Consider the following 18,849-nt stretch of genomic DNA (forward strand, 5'->3'; position numbering starts at 1 on the left):
GTCCCAAGCCAGTTCTTAACCATCGCGCCACTCGGCCAGCCCTCCCATTTTTTAGATGAAGAAAAGAAACTATTGGCAAGCATCTGATGAGGACTAAGTTGGATAGCATAAGTTATATGTGTGGCACTCAGTAGGCTCTTATTACAAGGCCAACTTAAACATCTTTATTGAGATAACTCACATACCATAAAATTCAACCATTTAAAGTATACAATTCAATGGTTTTAGCATATCCTTGTCCAACCGTCTGCACAATCATCACCCCAAAAGAAATCCTGTACCCACCAGCAGTCAGTCACCATTTACCCCTCCTCTAGGTCCTAGTAACCACGAATCTCCTGATTCTATAGATTTGCTTATTTTGGACAATTAGTCATACAATATGTGGTCTTTTGTGAGTGGCTTTTTTCACTTTGCATAATGTTTTCATGGTTCACCCCTGTTGTATCATGTATCACTACTTCATTCCTTTTTATTTTTGTCAAATAAAATTTCATTGTGCAGATATACCACATTTTATTTATCCAGTAAAGGCACTTTATTTTTATGATGCACTAAATGACTATTGTTTTGTTGATCTCAGATGGGTGTATTTTACCAACTTTGTTTAGGCCTTCTTCAATTTAAACACTAGCTATCTTTTTTAGTCCATTCAGTCTTTGATTAAAGGAACTTATTCACCGATACCATAATTCAAGCCCCTTTCCCCTAACCACACAACCCTAGTTTTCTCACCATATTGTTTACCCCTTTTCCAATACATACCAACATGTAGGTATGTTGCAGTATATCAATTTATATTATTTTTAAATAAAAACAATATTTCTTCAATAGTTAAAAAACTAATTATCACATTAGAAACAAGGAACTGAACAGTTAGATGAAAACAAAACAAAAAACAAACCCACAGATTAATTTTTTTAGTTCATACTCATGCCCAAATTATGAACTAAGAAAAAAAATACTCCAGTATATTTCTTCAAACAATTTGAAATGTTTTATTTTTTCATGCTTATTTGAGAGAGAAAATATCATTCCTGAGTATCAAATATGCAGGAGTGAGCTACGAGCCAGAATATCTTTAAACATCGTTGGCTTCTACCACATTACAATGTCACATTAAGGGTGGATAAATACAGGCCCTTCAGATCAGCAAATCCCTTGGGGAACAATCGGTCTATTTTCCCATATTAACAATACTCTCAATATTTCCTCAAAGCATAGGACTAAACAGAGAGGTAAACAAAGAGACTGAATAGAGAAAATTAAGCTTACATTAAGCTTGGTGTCATTCTGAAGGGATAACTGGTTTGGAAATACCTATGATATGAAATATACACCCAATGAGGGATTTATAATCATGTGACTAGTACTTAAAATTACCAAATACACTCTTAACAAAGAGAAATGTAACAAGAAGGAAGGACTTTTTAAAGAGAAGTCAAAGGTCTTAAAACTGAATAACCCTTGAGTAAATAAAGCATACCTATATGGACAGAGTCCAGCCAATCTTTTTTTTTTTTCCAATATTCTATGGAATAGAGACTCTGTTGTCCAAACATGCCTAGTCCCTGTGGGGAAGTTGGGCCTTCCAGGGTAGACAGTTGATAATGTTGTATCTGATGCTCATAGGGCACAAGCCAGTTCATGAAGGGAGTAGCTCTTCAAGGAGCCTCATTAGTGTTAAAAAAACTGAAGATGTGTACTGGGCATAAATAGCCACAAGAAGATGCAACTTGTTCTTACAGCCTTAGAAAAATAAAAAGTAGCACTCAAAAGTGAGGCATGGAATATGATTTATAGATCCATCCAGAAAGAAAAATTAGTTATAGCTATAGAGTTCATAGGAAATATTCATGTAGTCTGCTATTATTTAAAAAGTATCTCAATTGTTTGAAAAAGAGCAAGATCTGGCCAGTAGGATACAATATCCATATATTACCTTTACAATGTCACTTTACCTTGTTCCTTCAACCAATTGTATTAAATTTCTAACTACCCACTCAATATGTATAAAGCAGATTCATTTTGCTGGCTCATCCTGGGAGTTCTGAAATGATATTCATTATAGATATTATAAAAATATAAACATCTGCTAATGGATGCTATGTCTGACCACTCCTAAGATGGTGAGAACATATTAGACATTCTAACATCAGTCCAGGTATCATGGATACCAATTAAACTAAATCCCCTGTTCCCCCCAGATGTGGGGAGGGTGGTAAAATTGTGGTGCCTGGGAACCTCAGACCCTTGATACCGATGTGCTAAGTGTCACTTATTTCCTTATTCCTAAACTGGCAAGGTGAGATAACATCAGTTCTATATTTCATTTTGACTTATATAGTGGCCAGACACAGAGATTTAGCATGCCTTAAACAGTATTGCTTCTGGTACAAATTTCAACAGAGCCTTGGCAATTTTTTATGAAGTTAAACATACACCTATTTGATCTTGAAATTCCATCCCAAGGTATTTACCTAAGAGAAATGAAGACATATGTCCACAAAAAGACTTGTACAAAAATAGTCATAGCATCATTATGCATGACTGCCAAAAATAGAAATAATTCAGATATCTATTTAAAGGAAACTGGATAGGTAAACTGGGTTATATTGACAAAACAGAATACTATTCAGCAATAAAAATTAACAAGCTACTGATACATGCAACTCTGGGACCAGCCTCTATTACATTATGTTGAATAAAAGAAGACAGTCACAGAAGAGTATATACTATATGACTCCATGTACACCTGGAGCAGGTAAAACTGATCTATGGTGGAAAAAAAGATCAGGAGGAAGTTGGGAGTAACTGGGGAGGGACACACCATAACAGAAGTGTCCTATATCTAGATTGGGGCGTGGGTTACTTAGGTCTGTCAAACCATTTGTTTCCTGGTCGTATTAGTAAGGGTCCTCCAGAGAAACAGAACCAATAGAAAATACAAATAGAGATATATGTGTGTGTATACATATACATGTTTATATACATGCACATTTAAACATATATAACATCACATTAACATCTCTGTGCTCAGTTTCTTCAGCTGTAAAATGGAGTAATAATAGTATCTACCTCAGAGGACTGTTGTGAAGAGGAAATGAGTTAATATAAAGGGCCTAGAATAATGCCTGGTGCATAAAAAGTGCCCAATAAATGTTTAAAAACCAGATAGGGCCGGTTGAGTGGCACGCTTGTTAGGAGTTGGCTTGGGACACCAGCTCTGAGCAGCAGGGCCCCGGTTTGGATCCCACATATGAGGGCCAGTGACACTGCGCCCTCTACAGCTAAGATGGTGAACAACAGCTCAACCTGGAGCTGGGCTGCTGTGAGTCACTGGCGACAGCGTAGGCTGCAATGGGGCTGGCCGGCAGCCAGCATGAGCTTTCATGAGCTGCCATGAGCTGCCTTGAGCTGCCATGAGCCACCATGAGCAGCCGTCCAAAGGCTGGGAACTGAGCTGCCTCACCCTGGAAGAGTGCAATGATAATACTAACATGGGCCAGTGAGGTAACGTCCTCCACAACTAGACTGAAGAACAAAAGGACAGCAATTTTTCTATTCCCTTTCCCCCAATTCCCCCACACTGTTCCCCTCCCCCAATTCCCCAATAAAATCTTTAAAAATAAATAAATAAATAAATAAATAAATAAAAAACCAGATAAAAATCTCTGTGAATCAACTGTGGAATGTAGAAACCAAAAGCTAGTTGAGCACATACAATAAGTGTTAGCACTTACTGTTAATTTTTTCTTTTCTTTTTTTTTTTTTTTTTAGCTGAGCCATCCTGCCACCTGTTGGCAGCTCAGCTCAGGCTGGACTCGAACCGCTGTTGCTCAGAGCTCAAACCCTTGAGTGAGCTCTTAACCAACTGAGCCACTCGGCCGGCCCCTAATTTTTTCTTTTAATGTTAACTATTTTTGTGGTTCTCACTCGGGCAGTTCTCTACCAGGCCCTGAGGCTGACCTTCAAAAGATAAATCCCTGCAATGTGGCCATGGGGGCCTCTAATCCTGGTCTGCCCTACAGAAGGAACATGGAGGCCTTTAGCATTTGTAGAGGGCTCAAAAGAGTCTCTGAAAGCCATTCCTTTATACTTTAGGAAAACAGGAGGGATAGTTAGTCCACCCTGGAAGGCCAGTGAAACATCATCATAGGCTGCTTCCTACTGGGAGCTCCACAAGGCTCCCAGCAGCAGTGAAAACCAGTATTCCCAAGGGATCCACTTAGCTTATTCCAGAGTTTGTCTGTAGCCAAGACGACAGGGCTCTCAGCAGTCCTCAAAACTCTCAAGCAAAGAACAGATTTCGTGAAACCTTTGGATTTTAACCAAACAGACCAGAAGTTGGCAGGGTAATGGCTTACAAAAAAAAACAAACAAACAATTTTCAGAGAGAAAAATATCACTTCTGTAAACTCAGATCCAGGAAAACGAAACTAAAAGCAAACTGCAGCCTTCCTTCCTGTACCAGCCAGTTTCCGACACACCCATTTCTGACACACCCTGTCATTTCTAAGCCAGTTAGTGCTCGGACTGAGGTAAAAGCGGGAGATAAATTCATAAAAACCAGAAGAAAATTTTTTTCTCTTAACATCATAGGAGGAAGAAAATACAGATGCTGGATAGTTCGTGCACCAAAATACATGATTTCTCCCTCTCTTATGTGGAAGAAATTTGCAAGACAATCTGGGTAAGTACAATATTATTAATGTTATTTTTACTATCTATAGCAGCATTTTATTGAATAGGAAGGAATCTACCTTTCAATTAGAAAATTGAAATACATCCCCAAACCAAAAATAATATTTTAAGCCTAGAAATTCTAGACTATTCATTGCTGTAACAGGAGTCTGCTTTTATATTAGTTGAAAAATGAGTCACAACATTCCATAGACGATGCAATTATAAACTGAAGGCACTTTTATTGATAAAATCCCCCAAGGCATTAGCACCATCTCTAGAAAAAAACATATAATGAAAATTTAACGATGTACTTTACATTAATCAAAGATACCTTCCACCACCTACTCTAAGAAGTAGGCAGCTGCCAGAAAATAAAACTCCACAACAGCTTCTTAGATATTCGTGTCAGGTGATATTTAGAGACAGACAGACAGACAGAGAGATGAAGACAGAGGCAGATGGACTGCTACAGGAAGTCCTTGAAATTACGGCACCTTTATGTTCCTGCTCAGTATCGCAGCTTTATGTCTGATTTCCTCCAAAGCAAGGAACAAGGCACTGCAAGCGGGAGGGGCTTACATTACCAAATACATAAAGACCTGATCTTCAACTCTCTTCAGAAAAGCTGAAGAACCCTACAATTAGTAAATATATGTGGGTTTGAATGTGTAACAAATTGTTTCTTTTTTTATATTAGTTGCTGAGAAGCTCAGAACCAAATTTTCAGGCCACTTCTAGTCAAGTATATAGAATTGAAAACAGTTATTGTGGACACTAACTTTATTCCTGGCTTCATTTTCCCCTTCCTATCATCCCCCTGATTTCTTTACCCAAAGGTTTTCACATATGTGTGATCCTGGATCATTTTCTGAATTATCTAAAAACCATTTTGGAACAAGGAGGGTATAAAGAAATCATTAATATGTGAAATACTTCTGAACAGTGGAGTAAATAGGGACAACACAGATGTTAGATAGAAATCATTCCTCATGTGTGTATTCTCCCAAAATGACACCTTTAACAATTTTTTTTAAAGATTTTATTGGGGAATTGGGGGATGGGAACAGTGTTGGGGAATTGGGGAAGGGGACCAGCCAAGCTATTGTCCTTCAATCTTAGTTGTGGAGGGCGCAGAAAGCTCAGCTCCAAGTCCAGTCGCGCCACTCAGCTCAAGGTGCTGTGTTTAATTATTGGGTTGTCGGGAAAGTCATGATGTATTTTTTCTATGCTTTTCGTTGCAAAAATACATCATGACTTTTCCGACAACCCAATAGTCATGGGTGAGCATAGCCACCATCCCATGTGGAAGTCGAACCAGCAGCCTCCTTGTTAAGAGCGCACGCTCTATCCACTGAGCCATCTGGGTGGCAGCTCAGCTCAAGGTGCTGAGTTTAGTCCTATTTGCAGGCAGGCATAGCCCACCATCTCGAACAGGCAACCTTGTTGTTAGGAGCACATGCTCTCACCAGCTGAGCCATTCTGCCACCTGTTTGCAGCTCAGCGGCAGCTCAGCTCAGGCGCAGCTCACTGGCCCATGTGGGAATAGAACTGGCGGCCCTGGTGCTCAGAGCTCGCACTCTTGAGCAGACTCTTAACCAACTGAGCCACTCAGCCGATCCTTCAACAATTTTTTTAAAGTAAGGTATTGAAAGGCACAGCTAAAGGCTTTAAAGGAAGCACTGTGAACGTACAAGCTGTTCAACCATCACTTAAAGATCCATAATCCGGTAGAGAAAATATTATAGTCAAAAGTCATTCCTTTTTTATTTGCTCACTTTCCCAATCAAACATTCAGGCCCAGGTCTCCATCCACCTGGCTTTGTGCTTTTACATGTATGTGCTATGCAGCTCAGGCATAAATCAAAGAATCCAACTAATTCACCACTCAGTCTCATAACTTGGTTTTTGAGGTATCACTTAGGAGGCAAGGGCTGAGTTTGTATAACTGTGACTGGACGTCAGGGAGACCCCAGGAGAAGTATACAGGTAGGATAGGGCAAGATACGGGGCATGAGAACTGCAGGTACGAGGGCTCAGGAGTCTGAACACAGTCAGAAGCAGAATGATGTGGGCGCCTCCTGCTTTAGGCATTACCACAGTGTGGTGCAACAAAGGTCAGCTGTACTTTCACAGGGTGGAATAGGTGTGGCTTAGCAAATGGGAACATGAAAATGACTCAGCAAAGTTATTAGAGGAAACTGGAATCAGGTTTTAGACAACTATAAAACCAGCATGAATCAACAGTGGTATATAAAACCAAAAACTAATCTCATAATCTGTGGCTGCAATAATAAACCTCTAGTAAAACTTTCGGACCTCAATGTCCAGACTTGATTTAATCATTATTTTTTTTGGAGGGTCGGGGGTAGGGGTGGAGGAACAGTGTGTTTTTCCAGGACCCGTGAGCTCCAAGTCAAATAGCTGTTTCAGTCTCGTTGTGGAGGGTGCAGCTCCGTGGTCCACGTGGGGATCGAACTGGCAACCTTGGTGTTATGAGCACTGTGCTCTAACCAACTGAGCTAACCGGCTGCCCCTTAATCATTATTCTTGATTGGTAACATATCATCATCTTTTTCTATGCAAGTAGCCTTTTTTATTTTATTCATCTGTGTAGTTTGTCATGTATTTTGGAGGCATCATTGGCTTTTTAAATGAAATATAATTTCTATGAAATGAACAAATCTTAAGGGTATGGCTCTATGAAATTTTTATGTGTTCATCAGTGTAACTACTAACCAGATCAAGATAAAAATGATCAATCTTGGGCTGGCTGGGTGGCGCAGTTGGTTAAGAGCATGAGCTCTAAGCAACAGGGTCACCGGTTCGATTCCCACATGGGCCAGTGAGCTGCGTCTGAGCTGAGCTGCCACTGATCTGCCAACAGGTGGCCAGATGGCTCAGCTGGTGAGAGTGCATGCCCTTAACAACAAAGTTGCTGGTTCAACTCCCGCATGGGATGGTGGTTTATGCCTCCCGCCCCACAACTAGATTGAAAGTGGTGACTGAACTTGGAGCTGAGCTTGCACCCTCCACAACTAAGATTAAAGAATGGCAACTTGACTTGGATCTGATGGGTCCTGGAAAAACACAATGCTCCCCTTCCCCAATTCTTCAACACTGTTCCCTTCCTCAATTCGCAAATAAAAATCTTTAAAAAAGAAAAAAATGTATCAATCTTTTTTTTTTTAAGATTTTTATTGGGGAATTGGGGGAAGGGGAACAGACAAGTTGCTGTCCTTTTGTTCTTCTGTCTAGTTGTGGAGGATGTTGCTTCACTGGCCCAAATTGGCACCATCATTGCACTCTTCCCGGGCGAGGCAGATTAGTCGCCGGCTTCTGGACGGCCGCTCACACTGGCTGCTGGCCACTCACACTGGCTGCTGGCTACACACGGTAGCCCATGGCAACCCACTGCAACAGGGGCTGCAGCCTACGCCGTCGCCTGCGACTCCTGGCAGCCCAGCTCCAGGTTGAGCTGTTGTTCAGCATCTTAGCTGTGGAGGGCAGCGTCACTGGCCCTCATATGTGGGATCCGAACCAGGGCCCTCTGGCGTCCCAAGCCAGTTCTTAACCATCGTGCCACTTGGCCGGCCCAAAATGTATCAATCTTAAAAATTAATCAACAAAGGTTATCAAACACCAAATGAGTTTATTTGGGCAACGCAGATGTATTGCAATTCAGGACATGCAAACTATGGCAAACCCAAAGAGGCAAGCCCAAAGAGACAAAAGGGAGGTCATCTTTCGGGGGGTTCTTGAAGGATATTGGGGAGGGTTGTTTTAACAGGAGCACATTGGTGGGGAACGAGAGCACGTGGTTGTGGCAGTTTCTTACTGGCAGTGAACAGAAGGCAGTTGCTGTTGCTGAGATGAGCAGGGAAGAAATCTTCCTTCTTGCTGGTTATGTAAACTACGACAAGGGGTAGTACATGAGAACTCTCTCTTCATGGCTTCACACCTCCATTTTGAATGAGGTTTCCTTTATTCGTTTTCACAAAATATTTTTATCACACCTGAAGTTTTCCTAGTGCCACTTCCCAGAATGTATCTCCCTTCCAAAAGGTAACCACTATTCTGACTTCTACTACAATAGATTCATTTTGCTTGTTCTTGAACTGCATATAAATGGAATCCTACAATGTTTTCTATTGTTACTAGCACATTTAACTTCATTCAAACTACCAAATAGTTTCCCAAGGTGACTGAAACAATGTATATTCTCACCAAAAATGCATGAGAGTTCTACTGACTCCACCACATTACCAACATTTGGTATTGTCAACTTTAATTTTAGTCATTTTGCGAGGTATGTAGTATTATCTCGTAGTTTCACTTTGCATTTCCACAGTAGTTAAAGATTTTGGATCATTTCTAGATTCCAATTCATCACATCAACCCATGTGACTGTCAAAAGCCACACTGGTTTCTCTTCCTACTGGTAGGCCAAGTGTAGTCCTCATCCCCCGCCCAGAATTAGCAAAGGCCTCAAAGCTTACCTAACAAGGGATCTTCCTTCTATGGAATTTTAGTTCAACTAGCCCTTGTCATCAAGTCCATCTATTGCTTTGTCGGAAAAGTCATGATGCATTTTTGCAACAAAAACAGAAAAAATATGTCATGACTATTCTGACAACCCAATAAAACTCTGTGATCACTTCAAAAATATGTTTTGTAATTTATCTGATTTTTTCTAGTTGTTGAAGTGAGAGTACTGGTGGCCTGCTGTGATCTACTACATCACACTGGGAAGTGGGTCTCCTTCCATTTCTTCTTGAGTCCGTTTTGGTATGTACATTTTTTAAAGAATTTGGTCAGTTCCCTTCAGTCTTCAGCATTATTTTTGCCAACTCTTTTATTTCTTGGTTACTCTTCCCACTGGTGTGTCAATTTATTAGTCTTTATCAAGAACAACTTTTGGGTTTCTTTGATTCTCTCTATTGTAACTTTGTTTTCCATTTTATAGATTTCTGCATTTATCTTTATTTTCTCCTTCTTTTCTTCCTTCCTTCTACTTAACTTCTGCTTTATTCTGTTGTTCTTCTTTGGACTTACTAAATTGACATTTAGTTTATGCTTTTTAGTCATACTTCTAGTTTTATAAAAGCATTTAAGGCTATAAATAGCCTCTCCAAGTATTGTTGACACTATCTTACAAGTTTTCAAACGTAGCATTTTAAAATAAAAATTGCATATATTGAAGGTATAGAGTGTAATGATTCAATACACATAAACGTAGTGAAATGACTATTATGGTCAGGCTAATTAATATATCACTCCGCATATAGTTACCATTTATTTTTATGATGAGTGTACCTGAAATCTAGTCTCTTAGTATATTTCCAGTGTTCAAGACAGTGTTATTAAGTGTAGTCATCATGTTTATACATTAGATCTCTAGACATTCATCCTACATAACTGCAAATTTGTAGTTTGACCATCATCTGTCCATCCCTTCCCTCTCCAGCCCCTGGTATCCACTGTTCCATGAGTTTTGAGTTTGGTTTTCATTTTTTAGAATCTACATAAAAATGGGATCATATAGTATTTGTCTTTCTCTTTCTGGCTTATTTCACTTAGCATAATATCCTCCAGTTTCACCCATGTTGTCACCAATGGCAGGATTTCCTTTTTTCTCGTGGCTGAATAATACTCCATTGTATGTATATATCACAACTCTATCTATTCGTGTTTTGATGGACACTTAGGTTGTTTCCATATCTTGCTATTGCAAAAATGCTACAATAAACATGATAGTGCAGATATCTCTTTGAGACACTGATTTCATTTCCCTCTGACATATAGCCATAAGTGGGATTGCTGGATCATATATAGTTCTATTTTTAATTTTGGGGGTAGTCTCCATACTCTTTTCCATAATGGCTGTATAAATTACTTTCCCTCCAACAGTGTACAAGGGTTCCCTTTTCTCCATATCCTCACCAACATGTTATCTATTGTCTTTGGTTACTAGTATTATCATTATTATTATTCAGCCTGGTGCTGGAGTGAGCCATGTGCCTAGGTCCTCGTGAGATAGCCTGGAGGCTGGGGCACACTAGGAGCCTCAGTCCATGGGAGCCAGTCTGGAGTCTGAGTCCATGGGGTCCATCCCAGCACTAGGTAAGGAGAAAGTCTGGGTCTGTAGGAGCTGATCTGTGATCTAGCACTGAAGTGCTGTGGGAGTCTTGATCTGCAGGGGACTCCCTGGAGTCTGGTGCCTCAGGGACTGGCCTGGCTCTGGGGTGGGGCAGAGCCTGGGTCCATGGGAGCCCACGTGGAGGCTGGGTCTTCAAGGGCTGTGCTTACGGGGTAATACTAGCTCCATAAAATGAATTGGAGAGTATTCCCTCTTTTATTGTTTTCTCAGAAGAGATTGTGTAGTATCAGTGTTAACTCTTTAAATGTTTGGTAGCATTCTCCAGTGAATTTGTCTGGACCTGGAGATTTGGGGGGAGGTTTTTTTTTAAATTAAAAATCCAATTTTCTTTGAAGTTATGTGACTATCCAAGGAGTCATGGAACAGAACAGCTCACACATTAAATTAAGGTACATGCCTTCTTAAATCAATTAAAATACACAACAAAAAGCAGGGGAGGGGCCGGCCGAGTGGCGCGATGGTTAAGAGCTGGCTTGGGACGCCAGAGGGCCCCGGTTCGGATCCCACATATGAGGGCCAGTGACTCTGCCCTCTACAGCTAAGATGCTGAACAACAGCTCAACCTGGAGCTGGGCTGCCGTGAGTCGCCGGTGATGGCATAGGCTGCAGCCCCTGTGGCAGTGGGCTGCCATAAGCTACTGTGTGTGGCTAGCAGCCAACATGAGTGGCCAGCAGCTGGTGTGAGCTGCCAAGAGCTGCCATGAGCAGCCGTCCAGAGGCTGGTGACCGATCTGCCTCACCCGGGAAGAGCACAATGATAATACCAACATGGGCCAGTGAAGCAACGTCCTCCACAACTAGACTGAAGAACAAAAAGATAGCAACTTTATGTTCCCCTTCCCCTGATTCCCCAGCGCTGTTCCCCTACCTCAATTCCCCAATAAAATCTTAAAAAAAAAAAAAGTAGGGGAAAGTGATGGGTAACACACTCTGAAGTCTATCCAAGGAGAATCAACAGACAGAAGATGCCCTGAGTCAATGGCATACACATGTTCTTATCAGAGAGATGCAAAGGTACACATATGTCTGACCACAGCTATAGCCCATCAATTAGCCTGATAAGCTGTACTGGATTTTATTTATGTTTCTTGAGTAGAGGACACAAAGGATCAGAATGGTGTCACCAATGAGTGACCCAATTAAGACCTCAACAATATTAAGTGCTTCAAGTGTCTCATGAATATTTAATATCTATTTAGCCCTCCTATTCCATTCCTATGTGTAATGCTCACATGCTCTATTTACTTTACACCTATCATAAAATGTTTCACAAATTATTTGCTTCTATACTTACTTTCAGATATTTTCCTTACTTCATACATCTTTCAGTATTTAGTTTCATAAGTTTCTGATATCCTTTGTTTCTTTTATTTTCTACAGAAAAATTTAATATTTTAAAATAATACAGTTAACACACATTACAGCAAACAACCATTAATGAGAAATTTTTTAAAACTATGTAAGACATATATATTACCTATTGAAAATTAATTGTTTAAAATTTACTTATAAAAATACTAAATCATTTTTCTTTTTCTATATACAGGTATCAAATGGCAATGCAACCAAACCTGCCGAAAAACACAGATGACTGGACAAAAGAAGATGTAAATCGGTGGTTAGAGAGTCATAAAATTGACCAAAAACACAGGAAAATCTTGATTGCACAAGATGTGACTGGAAAAATCCTGAAGTTGTTAACTAAAACTCACCTAGTAGATATGGGCATAACACATGGACCAGCTATCCAAATAGAACATCTATTCAAAGAATTGCAGAAAACATCCTCTGAAGATCCTGATCAAACATGTAAGAAGGAAAAAGGCAGTAAAAATGTTCCTAAAACCCAAACTTCGATGCAAAAGGAAAATGAAGACGCTTCAAAGCAAAAACAAAATAATAAAGGGAAATCAGATATAGCTAATGCCTCTACAATGAGTACAGTTACTAAAGATTCTAAGTCACTAAAATATGAGTCCATGGAAGATGAAATAGACGATGCAAAGGAAAAGCAGCCATCCATAGAACTGACATGTGCATCATACCCCTTTGATGAATTCAGTGATCCATATCGTTACAAATTGAATTTCTGTTTACAGCCTGAAACAGGACCACTCAATCTCATTGATCCAATACATGAATTCAAAGCCTTCACAAATACAAAAACAGCCACTGAAGAGGATATTAAGATGAAATTTAGTAATGAAGTTTTCCGATTTGCTTCAGCTTGTATGAACTCACGGACCAATGGCACCATTCATTTTGGAGTCAAAGACAAACCCCATGGAAAAATTGTTGGTGTGGAGTTCACCAGTGTCACCAAGGAAACCCTCATTGACCACTTCAATCTGATGATCCACCAATATTTTGAAGATCATCAGGTCCAGAAAGCAAAGAACTGCATTCGAGAGCCAAGATTTGTAGAAGTTTTACTTCCAAACAGTATTCCATCTGACAGATTTGTTATTGAAGTGGATGTCATTCCAAAATACTCTGAATGTGAACATGATTATTTCCAGATTAAAATGCAAAATCGCAACAACAAAAAATGGGAACAAGGATCAAACTTCTCAGTCTTTGTGCGAGATGGAGCCAGCTCTAAAGACATCAGGAAAAATAATGTAGATTTTGCAGCATTTAAATCCAATTTAAAAACACGTGCACAGTCTCGAAAGGACGCGGAAGAAAAATGCAGAGTAAAAACAAATAAAAAAGAGAGTGAGGGACCAAAGCTTATTAAGTTATTAACAGGAAATCAGGATTTGTTAGATAATTCATACTATGAATGGTACATTCTTGTAACAAATAAATGTCATCCAAATCAAACAAAACACTTAGATTTCCTAAAGGAAATTAAATTGTTTGCTGTGTTGGAGTTTGATCCTGAATCGGTGAGCAAGGGGGTAGTCAATGCTTACAAAGAAAGCCGAGTAGCAAACCTTCATTTGCCAAGTCTGTATCTGGAAGGGACAACCACACCAAATGAGAAGATTTTGAGTCTGAATCTTTATCAGCAACCCAGCTGGATTTTCTGCAATGGCAGGTTAGACCTTGACAGTGAAAAATATAAACCCTTAGATCCAAGTTCCTGGCAAAGAGAAAAAGCATCTGAAGTCAGGAAATTGATTTCATTTCTTACACATGAAGACATAATGCCAAGAGGGAAGTTTTTAGTGGTATTTTTATTACTCTCCTCCGTGGATGACCCAAGAGACCCCCTCATCGAGACCTTCTGTGCTTTCTACCAAGACCTCAAAGGAATGGAAAATATATTATGTATTTGTGTTAACTCACAGATATGTCAGGGATGGAAAGATCTACTTGAAGTAAGATTAACAAAACAACAAGATGAATTATCAGGCCAATGTATTTCTGCGTTAAGTCTTGAAGAGATAAATGGAACTATTCTTAAACTAAAATCTGTGACTAAATCTTTAGAGAGATTTTTGCCATCTATTGGTTCATCTACTGTCCTTCTAAAAAGGGAAGAAGATACTATGTCTGCTCTGCAAATTCTCTGTGAAAATGAATGTAAAGGTACACTCTTAGAGAAGGACAAAAATAAATTTCTTGAATTCATGGCATCAAAAGAGGAAGACTTCTATCGAGGTGGTAAAGTATCATGGTGGAACTTCTACTTTTCTTCTGAAAACTATTCTTCACCTTTTGTCAAAAGGGAAAAATATGAAAAACTTGAAGCAATGATTCAAAACTGGGCAGATTCTTCTAGGCCAACATGTGTCAAAATTTGTCACCTGTATCATCATCCAGGCTGTGGTGGCACTACCTTGGCTATGCATATTCTCTGGGAACTAAGGGAGAAGTTCAGATGTGCTGTGTTGAAAAATAAGACAATAGATTTTTCTGACATTGGAAAACAAGTGACTGATTTAATCACCTATGGGACAACAAGCAATCAGGAATATTTACCTGTACTGCTTCTTGTTGATGATTTTGAAGAACAAGATAATGTCTATCTTCTGCAGACCTCTATTCAAACAGCTGTGGCTAATAAGTGCATTCGATACGAGAAACCTCTAGTGATCATCCTAAATTGCATAAGATCACAGAACCCTGAAAAATGTGCGAAGACCTCAGACAGTGTCGCCCTAATACAACAACTATCTGCCAAAGAACAGAGAGCTTTTGAGCGTAAACTAAAAGAAATTAAAAAGCAACATAAAAACTTTAATGATTTTTATTCCTTCATGATCATGAAAACCAATTTTGATAAAAAGTACATAGAAAATGTGGTCAGAAATATCCTGAAAGGACAAAATATTTCCACCAAGGAAGCAAAGCTCTTTTCTTTTCTGGCTCTTCTTAATTCATATGTGCCTGATACCACCATTTCACTATCACAGTGTGAAAATTTCTTAGGAATCGCAAACAAGAAGGCTTTCTGGGGAACAGAAAAACTTGAAGACAAGATGGGCACCTATTCTACAATTCTGATAAAAACAGAGGTGATAGAATGTGGAAAATACTGGGGAGTGCGCATTATTCACCCTCTGATTGCTATCCGCTCTCTGGAAGAATTGAAGACAAGCTATCACTTGGATAAAAGTCAAATTATGCTGGATATGCTAAAAGAAAATTTGTTCTATGATAGTGGTATAGGAAGAAGCAAATTTTTCCAAGATATGCAAACACTGCTGCTCACAAGGCAGCGCAATGAACATGAAGGTGAAACAGGAACTTGGTTTTCCCCATTCATTGAAGCATTACATAAAGATGAAGGGAACCTGGCAGCTGAAAATGTATTGCTTGAAGGGATTCATCGGTTCAACCAAAATGCATTCATTTGCCAAGCCTTAGCAAGACATTTCTACATTAAAAAGAAGGACTTTACCAGTGCCCTACGTTGGGCAAATCAAGCAAAAAAGATAGAACCCAGTAATTCTTATATCTCAGATACACTGGGTCAAGTCTACAAAAATAAAATAAGATGGTGGATAGAGGATAATGGAAGAAGCAGGAACATTTCAGTTGATGAATTAACTGATCTTTTGGATTTAGCAGTACATGCCTCAAATGCATTCAAAGAATCTCAACAGCAAAGTGAAGACAGACAGGATGAAGCAACGGAAAGGTTTTATCAGAAGTCAAAAAGGCGGTATGATACTTACAATGTTGCTGGTTATCAAGGGGAGATAGAAGTTGGGTTCCACACAATCCAGATTCTCCAGCTCATTCCTTTTTTTGACAATAAAAATGAACTCTCTAAAAGAGATATGATCAATTTTATATCAGGAACTAGTGATATTCCTGGGGATGCAAACAATGAATTTAAATTAGCCCTCAAGAACTTTATTCCTTATCTAACTAATTTGCAATTTTCTTTGAAAAAGTCCTTTGATTTTTTTGATGATTATTTTGTTCTTCTAAAGCCCAGGAACAACATTAAGCAAAATGAAGAGTCCAAAACTCGGAGAAAGGTGGCTATATATTTTAAGAAGTATGTAGATATATTCGGTCCCTTAGAGGAATTACAAAGCAAAGATTCTGGATCAAAGCTTAGTCTGCAACTTCAAGTAGAGCTGTGTAGGAGAAGCCTAGAAGTTTTAAAAGCAGACAAGTTTTCTGGGCTCTTGGAATATCTTATCAAAAGTCAAGAAGATGCTGTTAGCACCATGGAAGATATAGTTCACAAATACACTTTTCTCTTTGAACAATGCGCTGTCAGAATCCAGCCAAAGGACAAGCAAAATTTCATCTTGGCCAACATCATTCTGTACTGTATTAATCCTAACTCCAAATTAGTGAAGCCAATTAAAACACTGAAAGATCAGCTTCGAGATGTCTTACAACAAATAGGACTGACTTATCGATTTTCAGAACCTTATTTCTTAGCTTCCCTCTTATTCTGGCCAGAGAATCAACAACTAAATCAAGATTCTAAACAAATGGAAAAGTATGCTCAGTCACTGCAAAATTCTTTCAGGGGGCAATATAAACATATGTATCGCACAAAGCAGCCAATTGCATATTTCTTTCTTGGGAAAAGTAACAATATGAACAGACTTGTTCACAAAGGGAAAATTGATCAATGCTTTGGAAAGACACCTGATATTAATTCCGTGTGGCAGAGTGGAGAGGTATGGAAAGACGAACAAGTCCAAAAACTTTTGCTTCGTTTAAAGGGACGAGCTGAAAATAATTGTTTATATATAGAATATGGAATCAATGAAAAAATCACAATCCCCATCACACCTGCTTTCTTGGGTCAACTAAGAAGTGGCAGAAGCATAGAAAAGGTGTCTTTTTACCTGGGATTTTCTATTGGAGGCCCACTTGCTTATGACATTGAGATTATTTAGGAGCCTAATAATCTTCTGTCTCCAGGAATGTGGTCTCAGTACCACCTAATTTTGTTTAGACCCAAAGCCTATACTTTAAATTTCCTCTTAAGTATGTTATGAGCCCTACACAGACTGTGGTGAAAAAGGAAGGAGTGAGAAATGTGGAAAGTATCAAATATCTTCCTTGGTTTGGATAATACCACCTAGGACAAGATAACACCAAAAAGGATCTATGGATAGAATTAGGAGAGGAGAATGTAGAAAGTCAGCCACACAGAACCCCACCAGTTCTCCTATTACCCAACCAAGTCATGAATTAAGGAATATTGTCTCCTTTCTTCTCAATTTAAAACATTTTTCAGAATAGGAAAAGAAAAATAATTATGACTCTAAGACATTACAGTATCTGGGAAAACATTTCACAAAAAAAGCAAAATCCTCTCAAACTGAGGAACAACATTTATTCTTACCAAGCAGACTAGAAATGTACCATGTTCTTGGCACACAAAGATCTTTCAAAGCAGGAGCAACTAATTCTCTGAAGATCATACCCACAGAAGTCAGCAGATCTTACCAAAGCAGGCTAGAGAATTAATAGACTGCCTTTTCATGCAGTAGGAGGACGTTGAGCAAAAGTGAAACTTGTCCCTACAGCCAATGAGTATACAGACCTACAAACAAAAATACACTGAAACTCCAAAGCTAATGAATGAAAAGGACTCTCATGAAACAAGGCTAATTTGTCCGCCATCCAGAGGAACCCAACTTACTGGAAAGATATACATATAACCTATGTGTTGAACAAGCACAACGAATGAGATGTAATCAAAATGCTATTTTTCCCCTATTAAAATTATGAACATGGACAATTACCAATGGTTGCCAAAACTGATAAAAAAAACTAATAAAGACTTTATAACAGATGAATCAGACTTTCCTAAAGCCTGATCAATATTAACATTGCAGAGAGCAACAGAGAGCCATATGTTATGGGCCTTGAAGTACTATCAGAGTGTATATACATCACCCATGAGAACGTCTTGCCAAATAATTGGACCTGCATCTGATCAAGCCTCTGGATCTTTCTCTCAAATGAAAGGCAGTACAGATGTTGGATATGCTTCAAAGTAATTCCATGCATGGGGTATGGAGATGGTGAAAGAAAGTAGATAAGCAGTACCACTGCAACAAGATTAGACCTGAGTTAACAATTGCTGTGTGATGCATATATGGGAGTTCACAAGATTCTTCTCTTCTTTGAACTGTGCTTTTAGAATTTTCTGTTATAAAAAAACAAAAACAAACAAACAAAAACAGACTTACAGATAACAGAGAACAAACTGATGGTTGCCAGAGGGGCTGGGGGTGGGGAGCTGGGTTAAAAAGGTGAAGGGATTAAGAAATACAAATTGGTAGTTACAAAATAGACACATGGATGTGAAGCACAGCATAGAGAATATAGTTAATAATGTTACAACAACTATGTACAGTGCCAAGTGGGTACTAGACTAATGGGGGGATCATTGCATAATAAATTATATAAATGTTTAACCACTATGCTGTACACCTGAAACTAATATACTACTGAATGTCAACTGTAAATGAAAAAAAAAGAAATAAAAATATTTTTCTGTTATAAAAAGTTTCTAAAACAAGAGAAGCAATTTTTGTCTTCACAATTCCATTCAAATTTTTTCACTAGGG

The 18,849-nt window shown here is 38.9% G+C and overlaps 1 protein-coding gene across 1 annotated transcript; it reads left to right on the forward strand.

The window, feature by feature from the left end:
* Window positions 1–4,514: 4,514 nt before the first annotated feature.
* On the forward strand, window positions 4,515–18,495 carry SAMD9 (sterile alpha motif domain containing 9). Its single transcript, XM_019627594.1, has 3 exons — window positions 4,515–4,693; window positions 9,381–9,471; window positions 12,390–18,495. Exon 3 carries the CDS (start codon window positions 12,397–12,399, stop codon window positions 17,161–17,163), a length of 4,767 nt encoding a protein of 1,588 aa, XP_019483139.1. The 5' UTR covers window positions 4,515–4,693; window positions 9,381–9,471; window positions 12,390–12,396; the 3' UTR covers window positions 17,164–18,495.
* The last annotated feature ends 354 nt before the right edge of the window (window positions 18,496–18,849 follow it).

The sequence above is a fragment of the Hipposideros armiger genome, unplaced genomic scaffold (assembly GCF_001890085.2).
Source record: "Hipposideros armiger isolate ML-2016 unplaced genomic scaffold, ASM189008v1 scaffold_737, whole genome shotgun sequence".
NCBI lineage: Eukaryota > Metazoa > Chordata > Mammalia > Chiroptera > Hipposideridae > Hipposideros > Hipposideros armiger.

Excerpts from the sequence above, each read along its gene's own strand:
- SAMD9 (XM_019627594.1), top strand. The coding sequence starts at position 12,397 with ATGGCAATGCAACCAAACCTGCCGAAAAACACAGATGACTGGACAAAA.